This window comes from Arachis stenosperma, chromosome 7, assembly GCF_014773155.1.
Source record: "Arachis stenosperma cultivar V10309 chromosome 7, arast.V10309.gnm1.PFL2, whole genome shotgun sequence".
Taxonomy (NCBI): domain Eukaryota; kingdom Viridiplantae; phylum Streptophyta; class Magnoliopsida; order Fabales; family Fabaceae; genus Arachis; species Arachis stenosperma.
The window spans coordinates 75,157,815-75,177,674 of record NC_080383.1 but is presented as its reverse complement, the minus strand read 5'-3'; the positions used below and the strand labels follow the sequence as shown (position 1 = coordinate 75,177,674).

The 19,860-nt window shown below is 33.6% G+C and overlaps 1 protein-coding gene across 1 annotated transcript in view; it reads left to right on the top strand.

Annotated features, from left to right (window-relative positions):
* The first annotated feature begins 2,168 nt into the window (after positions 1-2,168).
* The window catches only part of LOC130941843 (protein KINKY POLLEN-like), a 36,105-nt gene continuing 18,413 nt past the window's right edge, over positions 2,169-19,860 (top strand). Inside the window, 12 exon segments of the mRNA XM_057870459.1 lie at positions 2,169-2,435; positions 3,358-3,469; positions 3,912-4,136; positions 4,138-4,203; positions 4,447-4,709; positions 5,530-5,743; positions 7,763-7,933; positions 8,037-8,114; positions 9,736-10,002; positions 10,814-12,913; positions 14,369-16,358; positions 16,438-16,535. Of these exon segments, the coding sequence (XP_057726442.1) occupies positions 2,365-2,435; positions 3,358-3,469; positions 3,912-4,136; positions 4,138-4,203; positions 4,447-4,709; positions 5,530-5,743; positions 7,763-7,933; positions 8,037-8,114; positions 9,736-10,002; positions 10,814-12,913; positions 14,369-16,358; positions 16,438-16,535 (5,655 nt within the window). The 5' untranslated portion in view covers positions 2,169-2,364.

The window sequence follows — 19,860 nt, the reverse complement described above, 5'->3', positions numbered from 1 at the left end:
CCGTTGGTTATGCTGAGGGCAGCTGCTACTTTTCTAGGAGTTATTTATATTCTGTCCTGGAGAGTTTTCAAGCATCCTTTCTCTTCATCAAAGTAATAAATCAATTCTCTTAACAGAGCATGAGAGACATTCATTTCTGGGACATGTGCTAGGACACCAAATCCCATTTCTTCCACTATATCTTTCTTTTCTTGAGTCATATCTCTATACACTATTACCATTGTCTTTGTTTGGCATCTGCAATAATGAATTTTCTGCAAGTTTTGAAACAGAATGTGAGGATATATTTATAATACAAAATAGATATTATTCGAATGAAAGCGAATAAATATATTTAATGTGCTTACGTTATAGTGCGACTTCTCCTTCATTGTTGCCATTGTATTGTTCTGTTTTGCTGTAAGAAAAAAGTTTGGTCAATACTTCACTCAATACACCAATAAGCACAAGCATGTATATCTTAGTCAAGTCAATTAAAATGCCACAGGCCACCGAAGCAAAACTCATTCATGCACAAAATCAAACATGATAAATAATGAAACAGCTAGGAAATTGTTGCTGCATGCTATCACAATAATCTTAAACAATGAACAAAGCAAAATGAAGCCAACGAACCGAATAAAATTCATTTGGCCAAATTTAAAAATATTCACAAATTTTATTCCAAAACCCTAGTTATACTACTGTAAAAATTCAATCACAGTATTTCAAGAATGCCATCGAACCGAACAATGTTCATGTCAAGAATAAATCGTTTTCAACTTTTAATCATCAAGAATAGTATTTTTCTATGAAAAAGAAGTACTGAACATAGTAACAACCAATTTCAAAGCGTAGTTACACTGTCTACTAAACTGAATGAAAACAACAATAAATTTCATTCCAAACCCTAGTTATATTGTAGAAATGCATTCACAATAGTTCGATCTACTAAACAAAGAAAAATAATCCAATAAACCTAAAATGCAACTAAGAGAAATGCGACATTGGAAGATTTCAGATGAACAGTAATTTTTCTCATACCTTTGGTAGTCTATGATGCTGTTTTCGTTCTTTCTTGGTTGTTTCTTGCCAAATCTTCTCGCGATTCTGCTGCAGTAGTGGTTTTTGCAGAGAATATGACTGAAGTTTGAGTGATTTTGAGAGAGATTCGAAGAGACAGAGCGGTTTCGTGTGTGTTGAAGAATAAGGAACATTTTTTTCATAATGAAGCGCAAATGAAGTAGTTGTTTCGTTTGTATGGGGCGCGTGGAAGTCACTTTTTTTTAATGAGATTGGAAGCGCGTTAGTTGTTTTGGGTTTAGGCCAACTTGATTACATGGTTACATAGATGTATAGCAGGCTCACAAATATACTTCTAATAATCGCATTGCATTTATGTGTACATTTTTTAATCATTTTTTTATAGTTATATAAAATTAATTATTTAATATATTTATTAGATATATTTTAATAAAATTAAAAATAATAACTACAAGTACAATGACTTTATATTTAAATGTATTGTCATGAATTCAATAAATACATTTTTAGTATCATTTATTAGGTATGTTTAATCTTAACCATTAAAACTAAATGACTATAAATATATTTTCACGTTATACATTTTATATATATATATGAGAAGATGAAAAAGCAAAAAAAAAAAAGGGAAGACGAAGAAAAAGAGGAGAAAATATTGATAATAATGAAAACGACAACTACGATCATGTAAAAAAAACAAAAGATTTAGTTCTTTAACATTTTTATTAAATTAAATACACCGATAATAATTTTTTTTCACAATCATTTATAAATTATTTTTGGATAATTATTTATGCATTAAATTTTAAAATAACTACTTTAGAAACACGACAATATATAATTTGATCAAAATAAAACTTACTAAAATATTAATTTTTTTAATTTCTAAAATTTAAACACAAGATTATTGATTTAGGAGACCAAATTATTATCTTGAACAATCTTACTCTTGTAACTAGAAGTTATTAGTTATTACACACATCTTGAAAAGAAAAAAAAAAAAAAAAAAGAAAAATGAAACAGCCACACAATGTACGGCGTACACGTGTCGCACATCATCTTAATTTACATTTTGTTTCTCATGCACTACCAAAAGACAAGTATGATAGCAGCATGAATATGCATATGCTTCTTTTTCATGTCCTCTGATCATCAACCACCTAATGGATCGGATCTTAACCATAACACTGCAACGCTCTCCTAACGCCACGCTTTTCAAGACTCAATCCCCTTTCCTCATACGCAATCCCTTCTTTTCAAACAAATTCTAAGCACTTCAATTTTAAGTGTTTCTTCTTCTCCTTTCATCAATAGACACATGATTTTTCCCTTTCGGCAAAAATGGAAGTTACTCCTGCTAATTTCGTGATTGCGTTCTTCTCATTTTGTTTTACAGCGTTTTTCACGTTTTTGTAAGTACTCCCAAACAATGTTTTAATTTTTTTAGTTATTGTTACTTTTTTATGCCTTTGTGCTATGAATGCAAGGTTTACAAATTTTTAATGGATTGAATTAAATTCAAATTCTTGTTGCACGTTTTAAAATTGGGAATCAATTGAACTGATAAATTGGTTGCTAGTAAGTGTGCATGTGTGTAAGCAATGATTGTTCCTCATTGGCATGAAATGGATTATGGGAAGGAAAACCCATGTGATTTTTAGGCTTAATGGTGGTCCTTTTTTCTTGTTGAAGAGACTTCCTACAATTGAAGGGAAAGATTGTGGTTAGTTGTTGGGAATCAAAGTTTGGATTGATGGAAAGTGAAGATATTGCATATGGAAAAATGAAAATGGATGTGTAAAATTTACATGCATAAGACTCTTTACTAAACTCATTGCAGTAGATATCTGGGTTACTTTGGTCTTCCCATGGCTTAACAAGATTTACATTGAGTGACAAAGTGTTCTTTTCTCTACAAAGTAATTTTTTTTTCTCTTGATAGTTGGACAAAATTCTGAAGATTTGAAAGACTGGTTTTGTTGGAAAAAGAAGAATTTGACAAGGAGGTTGAGCAGCCATGTGTTTAATTAATAGGGATCATTGCTTGTTTTATTAAGTTGTCTGAACATTGTCCTTCATAAAGTCTTCCATTTTCATGTATCAAATTTCTTGTACAAGAGTCTTTAAAGTTCATAGAGATTCATGAATCATGACTAATCGATCATGTAGGCCTGGGAATTTCTTTATTTTCTTAAATAGTTATGCTTCAATTTACATACTAGGCTTCAAGGTTTAATATTAAACGTTCGAATGTCATTATTTTGTTTATATTATAATTAGTGTTTCATGAAAGAATCATGTTGTTACCTGATTATGACGATGCATCCACTGCAGATTTGTTTGTGCATTCTCGGTTTGGATTGTGAGTAAGATTTTGGGTGCAAGAGTTGGATTTCGAGTTGGTGGATGTAATCGTATAAGAGACATTGTCGTGAGGTTTAATAAGGTTATTCTTCTTCGCCTTAACTCACTAGCTTATTATCATAGTAACAAATTTTGATGCCAAGGGTAATTGATGTATATTGACTGAAGAAATTAAATAACATTTTCCTCTAATCTCTCCAAGTTTCATCTGAAATGTAATATTTCCTAGGCTATCAAATCTTTGGTGAAAAAGCTATGATGCATAATTATCCTACCACTGAAAGTGGTTCTAAACTTCTAATTATCCCTTCCCAAATTTATTCATACATGGAGTATTGTGCAATGTTCATCCTTATTATGAGACGCTTGGCTCAATTGATTTGTTTTGATTATTCTCCAAATCCTAAATTATGCTTCTTTTATTCTAATGATTTATCATGTTTATTTTATTTTACCTTTTTTTTGAACAAGAATTGTGTCTACAAAATCTGATGCATTATTATGTTGATTTATGACATGAACAGGGTGCTGTGGAATCTGTATATGTTAGTGAAATTAAAATCATCTTGCGTCATTCCTTGGTCGAACATGTTGCGGGTGTTAGTTCTTTGGATCCAAAATTGCAACTATCAATATGCAAGTTAGAAGTTGTTACAAGACCTTCTATTAAAAGCCCTGCAAAGAAGAAAACTCAGAAGTCCCGTGCTCGTAGTTCAAGCAAGGGAAAGGGAAAGGGGAAAGGGGAATAAAAAGTGGATAATGATAAGCAACATTGCCAAATATTTGTCTGTTTGTGTGACAGATATAGTTCTAAAGGTATGCATTTATATCATTACAATTTTCTTTTAGTTTGCCCAAATTCATGTTGGCTGTAGTATTTTTAATACTGCTGTGTGTATATATTAACATTTATTAGTAGAATTATTTTCTTTGCCAGGTAAAACAAAATTTTAAAATATCATGTCTACTTTTATATTTAAACTTGCTTGTATCTTTTTTATTTAGACCTTTTTAGACACTTGTCTTTGGGTCACTCAGAGTCTCTTTTAAATGACACAGACACCTAAATTTGCACTTGAGATAAGGGAGTTGAATGTGGATATATCTAAAGATCAAGGGTCTGAAACAAAATTGTTTGTTAGGGTAAACATTTTGCCCATTGGTGTTCGTATTCATGGGCCTCAAATGGGTGATCAATTGTCCAATCCTACAAGAAAAGGGTACATTGCTCCTAACCAAGCATCTGCTACAGCTGCAGAAAAGTCTTCTGGTTCTTTTATGTGTGAAAAATTCAACGTTTCATGTGAATTTGATCATAATAGGTACTATTCTTTCCGATATACTTTTTAATAGAAAATATTAATCTTTCACTTCTTGGATATGTGGATGAAAAAGAGGAAGTGGACTTGTGTGTAAGACAAGAACAAGTTGATATGAAAGGAGATCTAAGGGAAAAAGTAATAGTTTTTATTTTCAAATAAATGTTCTACAAGGGTCTACAACATATAACATAGAGAAACTATTACCTAATAAACATTAATTTACTTGATGATTGTTTGCCTGAACTTTGGTTTAAATATTGTTATCATATATTTTCTGAGATATATTATTCTTAGTTTGCAAGTCTTTAAACTATTTTTGTGAGAAGACATTAAGTCAAGTCATTTGTCAATTCTAATATGAAAATGTTTTACTTGATAAAGTATCAATCAATCTCAATATCCTTGGTTTTGTTATATTGCAATGGATTCTGACTATGAACAATGCTAGTTGTTGATTTTGTTGTCAAGATAAATATTGATGGGAGCTTCATATTTTAGTCTTGGGGTCATCTAATATGGTTTTTAAGTACTTCATATTCTTGGGAGTTTCAATTTGTTAGCAAATGAATTTTGAGTGCTTTTTCAAGAGGATGAGCATGTTTTGAAACACCTCATATTGGCTAGAATTGCATACACCAATGAGTACCAGTTTGAGTGCTACTGATTAAAAAAACAAAGTCCACCTTTTTCAGATGTTGCCATTGTAGTGAGCTTATTTGATTTTATATTTAAATTCTTTAATTTTTCTTTTTTCTTAATATTTCATTTTATCCATCCATTGCTCCTTAACTATTCTCTTTCTTTTATCCTTTGGAGACAGTGAAGTAGGTACAATTATTAAGAATGTGGATATTTCTATTGGAGAGATCATGGTGAATTTGAATGAGGGGATTCTGGTTAAGAAAAAGAGTTCTTTGGAATCTCACTCTACCCCTGATATAAGTACAACACCAGGTGAAGATTCTATAAGCACACCAGAGCCATTAAGTAAGCAGCAAAAACTTGCGGCCAACATTTCTAAATTTCCTGAGAAGGTTTGGTTTTGATTTTTTTTTTTATACTTATTTGGTTACCTTTTTGCATTTTTTTTTAAATCACGATGTGCATTTCTAAGCCTTATATACTAGAAGAAAATATATATAAGTTTGATAAACAACTCTGTTTATGTGAGGTAGAATTCTTGCAACTATCCTCAGATAATAAAAACATATTAAAATCCTAGAGAATACATCAATATATAATATATGAGGTGCATTTTACTGCAACTATCCTTACTTTAACAATTTCTTTAATTATCATTCATGTTTAAATATTTCATTATTATATACCTTGCCAAAATATCTAGAGATTAGAGAGCTGGAAAATGTATTATCCTCCCTGTGGACAATCATTAATTCATATTTTTTATTTAAATCTATGATAATTTTTTGTACTCTTCTTTTTCCATTTATTAAAAGTAAAATTTAGTTGGTATCTTGAAGTGAGTGTTGGGTTTGCCTTATAACCATAGATTATTCTATCATTACAAGTTATAGGAAAAGAAAAGAAGCTAATTGTTTGTGGAAGTCTGCTATATAGCTTTGGTTGTAGTATAATTCTCACACCCAAATGATTTGTTATACATAAAAGTTTAACATGTTTAACATAGGGAAATAGTAAAAAGTCTTAGAGGAACCTTACTTTTAAATATGTTGATATTAGAGGCTTTGATTCATTAATAGTTCTTTTTAGTTTGTTCTTGCATTTAAAATGTAGATATCATGTTTTGGATATCTTTTCTTAGCTTGAGACAAGTCTTCGGTCTTTTCACCATAAACATCTTTTTGATATAGTCCCTCTTTCAAAATATGCTAGATGTTTTATAGGTTATTTAGTTTCACCATATTATTATATCTAGTAGTAGCTCATCATGTTTTTCAGAAAGGGTAAATAACACATAGACTATTTGGTTAGAAATCTCAACTAGTTACAAAGTTGTACTTTTTGAAAATATGTGTTGTCGGTTGTCCCTTCTTCTAACTAAACATTTTTTTCCTAGTTGTATTGTGTTGGCTCTGTATTTTTGAAAATGCCGAACATTGTCTCTCTTAGGTTCTTTGGCTTGACTCTTAGTATGGTTTTGTTTTTTTCTATTCTATCTACTCACATATAAGCCTGAATGCGGGTGTAACTATTTTATGGAATTTGCGCCTTTTCTTTGGTTCTTCCCTTCTTGTTTTTGTCGTTCCAAATAGTAGAATAAATAAACTATTAAACTCCTAACCGTTTTTTCTCATTAAAAAGTTTTCTTGTTTATGACAAACAATTCCATAGACTTCGATTTTCTTTTCTGTTTTTTGCCCTTCTTTTATGTTGAATTGCATGGGTAATTTTTTTTTGGCCTTTTGACAACTTGCTCAAACATTATACTTCTTCTATCCATCTATAAGTGTCTTCTTTAGGCAAATTAAGTCAATTTTTTCTATGTTTGAGGCCATTTCGTGATCAATCTTGATTCAAAAACTTTAAAAGACATTATACATAGACAATGTGAATACATTCTTTATTAGTTGCCATGCTGTGGATAACTCTAATTTTTATGGTTGTCTAATTTCCCCCAAAACAAGAGACATTTCCTTTTTAAACACTGATTTTGCTTAGGGAAAAATGTGAATTCTTGCAAGCTACTCAAAATAAATCTTGGCCAAGATATTAGAGCCTTTATGATTAAGTAGTCCTGAGTTGGGTTCTTGTTCCCCTAGTTCTTCTAAATAAAAGTTAAATATCTAAACTAGGGAAGATAGTTCTTGGCCTTTGGTACTTCATGCCTAATAAGCTTTTGCAATTGGGATGTGTTTAAATATAAAGGCATGTGCATACCTTTACCTAATAACTCATGCCTTGGTATCTTGCTTTTGTTTATTTCGTTAATTTAATTTGGCAATTTTAGACCCCCTTGAAAGTAAAAACACTTGTTTGCTTTACCATCTATCAATTTTTGTTTTAAAAAATTATATATAGTGGTTCTTAAAATAATTTTAATGTCAATTATTGAATTATAATGTCATTGATAGGTCAGCTTCAACCTGCCAAAAGTGGATGTAAAATTTACCCATCGGGAACATGGTATTTTAGTTGAAAATAGTATCACGAGTATCCAATTGAACATCAACAAATTTCGATCCATTGAGGATGTTGGCGAGATCACACAAGTTGATGTCCAACTGGTGTTTAGTGAAATTCATGTATGGAGTATGTTTATTAATTATTAAAGTTCTTGTGATATGATTTTTCTCTTTTCATCTTGTTTCTGGCTAACAGTTTTCTTTTGTACGATTGATACTACAGCTACTTAGAGAAGCTGGTTCTTCAATGTTGGAGATATCCAAGCTGGATCTAATATTTTTTGTGTATGTTCCAGTACAGGCAAGTAATTTGCACTCCACATAAGCATCTTCTGTGCTTGCAAAAATGGTACTTTTTTGTGTTTAATCAATCTATTAAGTAGAAGCACATGAAATTCCTACCAAGGTGAGAGTATGCTTCTAGGCTCTTTGAACATCTACAAAAGTACTTATAGGTCATCGACTAAAATGGCTCTCCCATTAACGGTAGGATTCAATATAGTCCTTTTGGTATGAAATATACTTCATAACAAAACCATAGTTTAGTCCCTAATAAAATTTTGTTCACAATATTAGTCTTCCAACAATGTTAGTCATAAAATTGGCCCTAAATTAATTGAAAACAATTATCACATTATTCATGTAAATAATATTTTTACCATATTAGTTATGGTTATGGATTAATGTGATAGAAATCTAATATTTGAATGTTACAAGATTAGAAAAGTTGATCTATTCACATGGATTGCCTTCAGTAAGTATCTATTAGTCTCTCTAAATTGAATGAAAAACATTATAATTTCCATAAGCATATTTTACCAAGGGTCAGGATTAGCTTACAATTACATTAAGTGCAAGTCTTGTTAACTTGTACCATTAAATAACTTTTGTTCTGTTTTTTTCCAAGAATTGTGAGTTTTATCAATCTAATATTTAAGTTAAGATATTTGACCACATAGATCAATTTAAAATTTTATAAAATTTGGAAGCTATTTAATTTTCATCTTACCACTTTATTGATGTATAATCCAACACTAAAAGTTATTTTACTGTATAACTAAACAAAATTTACAATGAGAGTAAACAGATGCTTACCTTTTAAAATTTATATATGTACATAATTAATTACAAATCAAAATGAATAAACTAATTATCACGAAAGTACTACTACTTAATTTCCATTATGTTTATTCAAGTTTTGATCGATCTACTATGTTTATTTTATAATCATCCACTAACTGCTTTGAAATTAGCATATTTTAGTCTTTTATAAATTATAACTTATGTTTAATAGTAACAGACAAGAGCTTATTTAAACTTTATAACACACAAAAAAAAAAGGATTGTGAGGTTTATAAATCCTCTCACTCATTTTTACTTAGAGGATTCTAACTTTATCAAAAGATTTCATATTTTGCATTTAACTACTCTATTGCCATAAAGTACAGACTAGTTCTTGCTGACTAGCCTCATTGGTTTTCTTAGAAGGAAGAAAGACAAAAAATGGGGGTATTTGACTGGAGCATAACTCTCTTGGTTTTAATGAAAAGCATTCTAATAAGGAAACTATAAAATATGTGATTCCAAATCATGGAGCATGATCACTTTAGGGGGATATTTATTTTTCTGATTGTTTTTTGCGTGTCTTTCTTTCTATAGGTTCTTGTTTTGCTAATTTTTTTAACTAGGATCATTCATCCTTCATATCTTTGAATACCCTTTCCTTTTTAATAATACATATTATTGTTCTATTTGTAAACAAAAGTACATGTGTAATCTAATTCTTGCAACTTTTCCCTTTTGGGTTCTATGTGTTGTGGTGTTGTTCAATGTATATTATATATTGTAGATTTACGATTCTTTGTAGTTTTTGGGTACACTGATCCTTCAATTTGGTTCTTTTGTTTTTTTTTTTTTTTCAGTCATTGTCACCTATTAGAGCTGAAATTGAAATTAGTCTCGAAGGTTTTCAATGCAATATCCTAACTAACAGGTTAAGGCATTGGTTGCTTCTCCATTTGTCCAAGAAGAAAAGAATGGTTCTTCAAGAAGATTCTTCTGTTGTAAAACCAAAACCAAAACCAAAACCAAAATCTACTGATAAAATGGCTATCAAGTGGAAATGTACGGTGTCAGTTCCTGAGGTGACAATAATGCTTTCTGATATGGCCGGATCTCCGGCGTACAATGTGAGTGCTTATGAACATGGTTATCACTATTTCATAAAATAGAAACTTTTTAAATGTTGAAACATTATCTTGAAAATTATTAGATTTCTCACATTTTGTAATTAACAACCAATTTCATTTCAAATATGACTTTTTGGATGTCTTGGGTGCGTTGGTCAGTCCTGAATTAAATGACTTGTTTAAGAAATAAAAAAGATTCGGATCAAGTATTATTGAGAACAATTCATGCATCGGGTACACAGATATAATTTGAGTTTTGTTGAGAACAATTCATGAATCTAAGTTTATTGAGCATGTGTTTAATGTGTGGCATTAGAAACATGAAGTCTTAGATAGACAAGTATACTTAATCATGAAAGTATGCGTGCATATGTATATATTTTCTAATAATAACTATATAAATAGTGTTTCTAGTTTATTTACTCCAACAAGCAAGGGCTTATTCAACATAACACGATATAGCCAAAGGATCATTTTCTATTATTGTGAGCTTATTGCAGTTGTTGTTTTCCTTTTCATGTATTTCTCTACATTTTCAAGCTCCAAAGATCATTTTCTGTTGCTGGATTTTAGTGTTCTTTAAAGGGCATTAGTTGATAATTTTTATTGTAGGAAATTAAGTTACTCGGTGGTTTGTGTTTGATTTTTTTTTTTACATTTATTTAGCTCCTTAAATCTCCACTAATGTTTATTCAAGATATGCTGTTTTGGATGAAGTTATCTTTTAATACGTTTTAGCCATATTTGTTAGCTTAAAGATTTTGTCAAAACATTCATTGGCAAGCATCCATTTACTATTTTCAAAATCTAGGGTTGCTTACAATCATCACATCTAGTTGCAAACAACATTTCACATATGGGGACTACTGTACACTTTGAACTTGGTGAAATAAATCTTAGCTTGGATGATGAATATAAAAAGTGCCTGGAAGAAAGCTTTCTTGGCATGGAAACAAACTCTGGCTCCATTATGCAAATTACAAAGGTTAGTTTGGACTGGGACAAAATGGACACAAAATCCTCCGAAGAAGACAGTTCTAAGGGTATGCAAAGTTTATCAGTTACTATAAATAATGTGCGAGTTGTTGTATCTGTAAAGCGTGTAGAACCATTAATAGCAGTAGCAATGCCCTTGCAAGCATTATTAAAAAGCTTATCTGCTTCAAAGAAGAAATCAACTCAGATCACAAAACCTCCTCCACCAAAACCTCCGTCTGGAAAGGGAGCTAAATTGGTGAAATGCAATCTGGAACAATGTTCACTGTATATATTTGGGGAGACCGAATTGGAAAATGCAGTTATTCCAGATCCCAAGCGAGTCAATTATGGTTCACAAGGTGGTAGGATTGTAATAACCGAATCAGCTGATGGTACCCTGCGCACTGCAAGCGTAATGTCCAATAGTGAATACCCAAAGCTTAAGTACTCTATCTCTCTTGAAATTGTTCATACAAAGTTGTGTTTAAATAAGGAAAAACAATCCACTCAAATAGAACTTGAAAGGACTCGATCCAATTATGAGGAATACATAGAGGAAAATGATAGGCCAGTGACAAAGGTGGCTTTATTTGATATGCAGAATGCCAAGTTTCTACAACGCTCAGGTGGCGTTAAAGAGAATAGTACCAGGTCACTTTTTAGTGTTACTGACATTACTGTGAGGTGGGAGCCCGATTTACAAATATCACTGATGGATTTTGTTCTTCGATTGAAATCTGTAATGCATAATAGCAAGCTTCAGGAGCAAGGTAATGAGAATGTTGAAGATTTGTCTAAAGCTAAAGATGCTCCAATACCAGAACCAAGACATGTTGAGAAGAAGAAGAAGAAAGAACAAATTTTTGCAGTTGATGTAGAAATGCTAAATATATCTGCTGGGTTGGGAGATGGAGTTGAAGCAACAGTTAAGGTGCAATCAATTTTCTCTGAGAATGCTCGCATAGGAGTGCTCCTCGAAGGACTTATGTTTGGTTTTAATGGGGCTAGAATCATCAAGAGTAGTCGAATGCAAATTTCACGAATTCCTAGTAAATCTATTAGTTCATCTATTGGCCCAACCTTGGATTGGGTAATTCAAGGACTTGATATCCAAATTTGTATGCCATATAGACTGCAACTTCGAGCTATTGATGACGCTCTTGAGGATATGTTGAGAGCTTTGAAGCTGATAATTGCTGCTAAGACTAGTATAATTTTCCCTGTGAAGAAAGAGAGTTCTAAAGTCAAGAAACCTAGTTCAGGGGTAAAGTTTGGATGCCTAAAGCTTTTCATACGCAAGCTAACTTTTGATATTGAGGAAGAACCTATCCAAGGATGGCTCGATGAACATTATCATCTGCTAAAAAGGGAAGTGGGTGAGCTAGCTGTTCGGATGAACTTCCTAGATGAATTTGTATCAAAGGCCAATCAAGGGTCGAAATCTAATAATGATGATACTACTACTGTTAATTCTTCTCAAGGAAAGAATGTTGATGGTAATGATATTGAAGTTAATGCAAGTGACTCTTCAACTATTAATTCTATGAGGGAAGAAATTTATAAACAATCATTCCAACAATATTATCAGGCATGTCAGAGCCTAGTGTTATCAGAAGGTTCAGGTGCTTATAAAGATGCTGGCTTTCAAGTTGGTTTCAAACCGAGTGCTTCAAGGATTTCTCTTTTGACGTTATCTGCATCAGACTTAGATGTAACCTTGACAAAAATTGATGGTGGAGAAGATGGGATGATTGAACTTCTAAAGAAGCTTGATCCTATCATTCTTAAACATAATATACCATTTTCGCGAATGTTTGGAGCAAACATTGTCTTACGCACTGCTTCTCTTGTCGCCCAGATTCGTGATTACACATATCCTCTTTTCTCTGGAAGTTCTGGCAGATGTGAAGGCAGCGTTGTCTTAGCTCAGCAGGTAATATTGACAATCCTGATTTCTTTCATCATTCTTTATATCTTTTTCATTAAGTTGATTTCATATTTTTACCATCAAGTTAAGGTTTAATAGGTTCTTTTAATGCTATTTCAACTACTAGCTTATGGTGTTTTACAAATTGGAACTTCTATAATAAATGGTCCAAAATTCAGTTCATACCATTCTCATCCTTCAAAATAAAATGTGATTGGGGGATCTGTATATCTCACAAGTAGATATAAAAATAATTTCAAAAATATAGTTAGAATACTTAGAAGTAAATGACTACATAACTAAATTAAAAATACTATTTATTTATGATAAATAAAAGAAGCAACAATAGGAAAAACAAAGATAAATAATTTATATTCAAACTTTATCAAAACCATATAAACTTGTAATAATATTTGAAAATTGTTCCATTTTAGTATATCGTTTTTATGTTTACTCTTTTTCATTATAGTGTTCACTATATTCATTAGCTACTTTCCTTTTCCTTCGCAAATAATCTCTTTATCTAGCATTCCTTTTTTTGTGATATTATTATGGTTGCGATTAAATAGACACTCAAAATTACAAACAACATACTCTTAATTGACAAAAAGTTTGAGTATTTATTTACCTTTAGCTTATTAACTTGGAATTCTATCTAGATATGAACTTTAAATATCATGCTATTGCTATTGTAGAATGCACTTCCTTAATTACATTAGGGATCACTAATGAGGCCAATTGACGGTTATGGAAAAATAGTAGTAGTCTCTATTTTTTGGAGCCTCAGACAAAATAATGTAGAGCAAGAGAACACCAACTTGAAATATAAAAGTGTCAATATTTAATGGCACATTTTTAATCTTAGAAATTGTATAATTGATAATTGATAAATGAATTATATAGGGATAAATATTGGAGCTTGATATTTAGTTATAAAGAAATTATGTCTTGTTGGAATAATAATGGTTATGAAATATGAAAAAATAATTAATTAACTAAAAAAACAAGATACTAGCTAGTTTAACCATTGTCTTTTTGTCCACATAACCATTAGTGCTCAATTGAACCCTCACAAAAATTAGTACAAATTTGCTAATAAATTGATATGTTTAGCTGCCAATATTTTATAGTGTAACTTTTTATTTGAAACTTTTAAATAAAATTTAAAATACTACAGAATATACGACATATTTGTGCATGATTTGCACTTCAAACTTATAGGACTTAAATGAGTGGGCATGTTAGATATAAAACCTGTTCTTGTTCTTTCGTAAACTTTTGGAAGAAGGATCCATGATAAAGGATCCTAATTATGTAATAAATATGAAAATAAAATATTGTTTCATATTACTTGCAACTGAAAAGAAATAAGTTTACTACCACTTTAACTCAATATGATTTTCAGTTGGGAGATTGTCTACTTGATATTCAATCTGATCATGTTTCTATTGTTTCAACTAGGCAACCTTCTTTCAACCTCAAATGCTTCAGGATGTTTATGTTGGAAAATGGAGAAAGGTTTCCATGCTTCGATCACTTACTGGTACTACTCCACCAATGAAGTCATATTTAAATTTGCCAATACATTTTCAAAAGGGTGAAGTGTCATTTGGTGTGGGTTATGAACCCGTTTTCGCTGATATTAGTTATGCTTTCACAGTAGTAATGCGAAGGGCTAATCTAAGTGTCATAAAACCTGGTCCACTTATTTTGCCACCAAAAAAAGAGAAGAGTTTACCGTGGTGGGATGACATGAGAAACTATATCCACGGAAAAGTCTCTTTAACATTATCTGAAACAAAATTTCATCTTTTGGCAACTTCAAATCCTTATGAAAAGCTTGATAAACTTGAAATTGTAACAAGCTCTATGGAAATTCATCAGTCAGATGGTAAAATTTATGCTTCTGCCAAAGATTTCAAGGTTCTAGTGAGCAGTTTGGAAAACTTGGCAAGTAAGCAAGGTTCTGAAATTCCAGCAGGTGTGTCTGGTGCATTTTTGGAAGCTCCATTCTTTATTCTTGATGTTAGAATGGATTGGGATTGTGACTCTGGGGACCCCATGAATCATTTCTTATTTGCACTTCCAGCTGAGGGAAAGACTCGGGAGAAAGTATTTGACCCATTTAGATCCACCAATTGGTCCCTTCGGATGGACATATATTTCAGCTCCTTTCTTCCTTCGTTTGAGAAACAATCCTCATCCTCAATGGCTGGATCAGATACTCGTCCTTCTCATAATGTTTCACCTGCTTACACAATTATCAAACTTGGTGCTCATGATCTTGCATGGCTTGTCAAATTTGGTAATGTGATGTACCTCCCTCCGCATAAGTTACGTTTGTTCTCTCGTTTCCCTCGTTTTGGAGTTCCAAGGATTCTTAGATCTGGTAATCTTGCAATGGATAAAGTGATGACTGAATTTATGATCCGTATAGATTCCACACCAACTTGCATAAAGAACATCCCTTTCCATGACGATGATCTGGCTAAAGGACTAACCCTCACGATGAATAAGATGAAGTTTGAAGTATGTTTTAGTAGGGGTAGGCAGAAGTATAATTTTGAAAGCTTTCGTGACCTTCTGTCAATTGTTTATGAAGGTGTCGACTTACACATGCCCAAAGCTTTTATAGATAAAGAAAACTCTACTAGCATTGCTAAATTACTAAACATAATACCAAAAACTTCTCAACCTTCAGCTGCATCTAAGGACAAAGCTAACTCTAAAGAAGGTGACATTGTCGTACAAAAGAATAATGATGACGGGTTCATATTATCTTGTGATTACTTCATTATAAGGAGGCAGTCTCCAAAGATTGATCCTGCTAGATTACTAGCCTGGCAAGAAGCAGGAAAAAAATATGTTCAGCCAACCAATGTTCGGGGTCAACCTGAAAAAAGAATTGAAAGTGATGAGCATGAGCAGTCTGACCCAAGCGATGATGATGGTTACAGTGTGATAATAGATGACAATTGTCGTCGTGTGTTTGTGTATTGCCTTAAGATTTTATGGAACATTGAAAACAGAGATGCTGTTTGCTCCTGGATTGCTTGTCTAGCTAAAGCTGCTGCACCTTCCAAACCTTCTCCATCTCGACAGTATGCGCGGAGAAAGCTTCTTGAGAAAACCAAACAACATGATGTGAGTACTAATGCAAACCAACAAGATCAGGGGGCTGAAAACCAACAAAATAATGGAGCAAAAACCCAGCAAGATGCAGTTGGAGTAGTTGAAAGCAGTAAAGAATCAGAAGCTGAAACCCATCATGATGCTGCGATTGGAAATAAAACTAATAGGGATGATAGAGTTCAAGAAAACCGTCAAGATGAGATTTCTAAATGCCCTCCCGCTAGTAATATATCAGACTCTTCCTCTTTTCAAACCACTGAGACTTCTGGATCACTTCCAAATCCACCAGATTTGACTAAGGTGGACAACTTGACATCTGGTAAGTATATATATATATATATTGCTGATCACCATTTGCTTGAGTAATTATGTTATTTCACTAATTCATTTATTTCCAGCAAAAAAGGAAAATACAGAAGATTCAACAGAAGGGACTCGACATTTCATGGTGAATGTTATTGAGCCACAATTTAATCTGCACTCAGAGGATGCAAATGTAAGTCTCAATTATTTATGCATTTTGAATTGAGTTAAATGGCAAAAATAGGTTTGCCTGAGGAAAATTCATTCCCATGACTAGAAACCTTAACTGATGTTAGATAATGTATTAGGACCTGATATTTATTTATTTCTATTTTATGCTTATGTGTATGATTCAGTTAATAGGGTCAAAGTTATTAGTGGCCTCAGAGGCAAGTTAGTTTTTTTTATTCAGCTAGTTTCTAGTTTTAAGGAAGTGGAGTCCTATTCTTAAGGTAGTGGAGTGAGTGGTTAGTTTCCTTTTCTTTCTGTTATTGTATTTAACAGTTTATTGAATAGTGTTAGAGTGTAGTTTTTTTTCTTTTTGCTTCTTCAGTTCTCTAGTGTTCAACTCTCTCTCTCTTTTTCTCTGAACATACAACAGTTCGAGTGTGAGATCTGCAATACATTGCAGAACAGTGAGTGAGAGTGTGTGAGGATTGAGTGAAACAACAACAAATTGGTATCAGAGCCTTAAGTATCTTAAGGGCTGTGGTGATGGAAGCTTCATCAACAACTATTGGGCTAGCAGGCATTGCTCCTCCAATCCTTGATGGGAGCAATTATCATGTCTGGCAAGTGAGGATGAAAGCATTCCTTGAAGGAGCTGATCTGTGGGAGGCAGTGGAGGATGACTACGTGGTGCCTCCATTGGTTGTCAATCCAACTGCAAATCAACAAAAGCTCTACAAAGAACGTGTGACTAGAAAAGCCAAAGCAAGATCTAGTCTCTATGCTGCTGTTACTCCTATTATTTTTAATAGGATTATGAGTCTAGAATCTGCAAAAGATATTTGGGATTTTTTGAAGAAAGAATATGAGGGCAATAAGAAGATTAAAGGAATGAAAGCAATGAACCTTAAAAGGGAGCTAGAAAGAGTGCAGATGAGGGAAAATGAATCAGTTCAAGAATTTGCTAATAAACTCCTAGACTTAACCAATAAATTGGCACTGTTGGGTACTGATCTTGGAGAGGAAAGACTTGTCGAGAAACTCCTGTGTTCTGTACCTGAAAGATTTGAAGCTACTATAGCATCTCTTGAGAACACAAGAGAAATCTCAGAGATGCCATTTGCTGAAGCAGTTAGTGCTCTTCAAGCACAAGAACAAAGGAGGGTACTGAGGAGAGGAGATGAGCCAGTTGAAGGTGCAATGCAGGCTAGGGTGAAGCATGGAAGTGGTGAGAAGAAGAAGCAAGGCAAGCAGTTTGGTGCTCAACAGACCAGTTTTAGTTCAAGTGATGCACAAGTGAGGAAAAGGAGTGATGAAGCCTGCAAACACTGTGGAAAGAAAGGTCATCCTTTCTTTAGGTGTTGGAGAAGACCAAATGTAGTCTGCAGGAAGTGTGGGAAGATGGGGCACATAGAGAGAATCTGCAAAGAAAAGAGCTCTCAACAAGGAGAGGCTCAAGCAGCTGCAGGTGAAGTGGAGCAATTGTTTGCTGCTTCAGGCTTTGTGTCTCAAGTCTCACGTGATGGATGGCTGGTGGACAGTGGCTGTTCCAATCACATGTCAGGAAATGAGGCAATTTTCACTAATATTGACAGATCAGTCAATACTAGAGTGAGAATTGGGAATGGTGATCATCTAGAGGTTGAAGGAAGAGGCAATGTGTTACTTGAAGGCCCTGGAGGAATCAAGCTGATGTCTGATGTCTACTATGCTCCCAAGATAGATCAGAATCTTCTGAGTGTGGGACAGTTAGTTGAGAAGGGCATGAAGATTGTGTTTGATAAGAATGAATGTGCTATTGCAGATGAGGAGGGCAAACTCTTGTTTAGGATCCCTATGCAGAACAAAACATTTGCATTCGATCCTGCAAGCAAAGAGAGCAAAGCTATGGCATGTGTGCAGGGTCAGGAGGAGTTGTGGCATAGAAGGTTGGGTCACTTTCACTATAAGGGATTGCAGTTTATGCAGAGGCATGGTTTAGTTGAAGACTTGCCTCAGTTGGGAAGTGAAGTGTCTGATTGTGAAGTATGTCTGCAAGGGAAGCTAGTAAGGAAGCCATTCCAGAAAACAAGATGGAGGGCCAAGAAGAAGCTTCAACTGGTTCACTCAGATGTTTGTGGGCCTATGCCTGAGGAGTCACTGAACAAAAGCAAGTACTTTGTGACCTTCATTGATGACTGCACAAGATTTTGCTGGGTCTACTTTCTCAAACAAAAGTCAGAAGTTGATGAAGTATTTCTGAGGTTCAAACAAGAGGTGGAGAATGAAGCAAATTGTAAAATAAAGACAGTGAGGAGTGATAATGGTGGTGAGTATACCTCAAAAAGGTTCAAAGCCATCTGTGAGGATTCTGGCATAAAGCAGCAGTTTACAGTTCCTTATACTCCCCAACAAAATGGGGTGAGTGAAAGGAAAAATAGAAGCATTGTGGAGATGGGAAGATGTATGCTACAAGGCAAACAACTACCCAAGAGCTTCTGGGCAGAAGCAGTAAATACTGCTGTCTTCTTGTTGAATAGGTTACCAACCAAAGCTCTCAACAAGCAGACATCATTCGAGGCATGGCACGGGTACAAACCAAAGGTTAGTGGACTAAGAACATTTGGTTGTCTATGCTATTACTTAACTCCTTCAATCAGTAGAGACAAGCTTGATCATAGAGGTGAGGCTGGTATCTTTGTAGGGTATAGTTCTCAGTCTAAAGCCTATAGAGTGTATTGTCCTGATGCACAAAAGATTACTGTGAGTAGAGATGTGATTTTTTGTGAAGATAAAAATTGGGAGAGGGCAGTATTTGAAAAGAAAATGGCTGACAATATTGTAGTTGAAGCTAATGTGCAGAATGAGGATGAGTTAAATGAGGAAGCAGATCTACAGAATGAGTGTGAGCTGATTGAAGATGAATTGATTGATCATTTGCCTATGCGAGGTACAAGACCACTGGCAGAGGTCTATGCCAGATGTAATGTGGCTCTCCTAGAACCAGGAACAGTTGAGGAAGCAAAAGAAAGTGTGGAGTGGGCCTCAGCTATGAAAGAAGAACTGAGCATGATCAACAAGAACAACACATGGCAACTTGTATCTAAGCCTGATCACAAGAAGACTATAGGTGTCAAATGGGTTTTTAAGACAAAATTGAACCCAAATGGCACTGTGAACAAGTATAAAGCCAGGTTGGTTGTGAAGGGATATGCTCAAGTGAGTGGGGTGGACTACTCTGAAACTTTTGCTCCGGTTGCTCGCATGGATACCATCAGATTGCTACTAGCTGTTGCTGCACAGAAAAGGTGGACCATCTATCAGCTGGATGTGAAATCAGCTTTCCTAAATGGTGACCTATCTGAGGACAT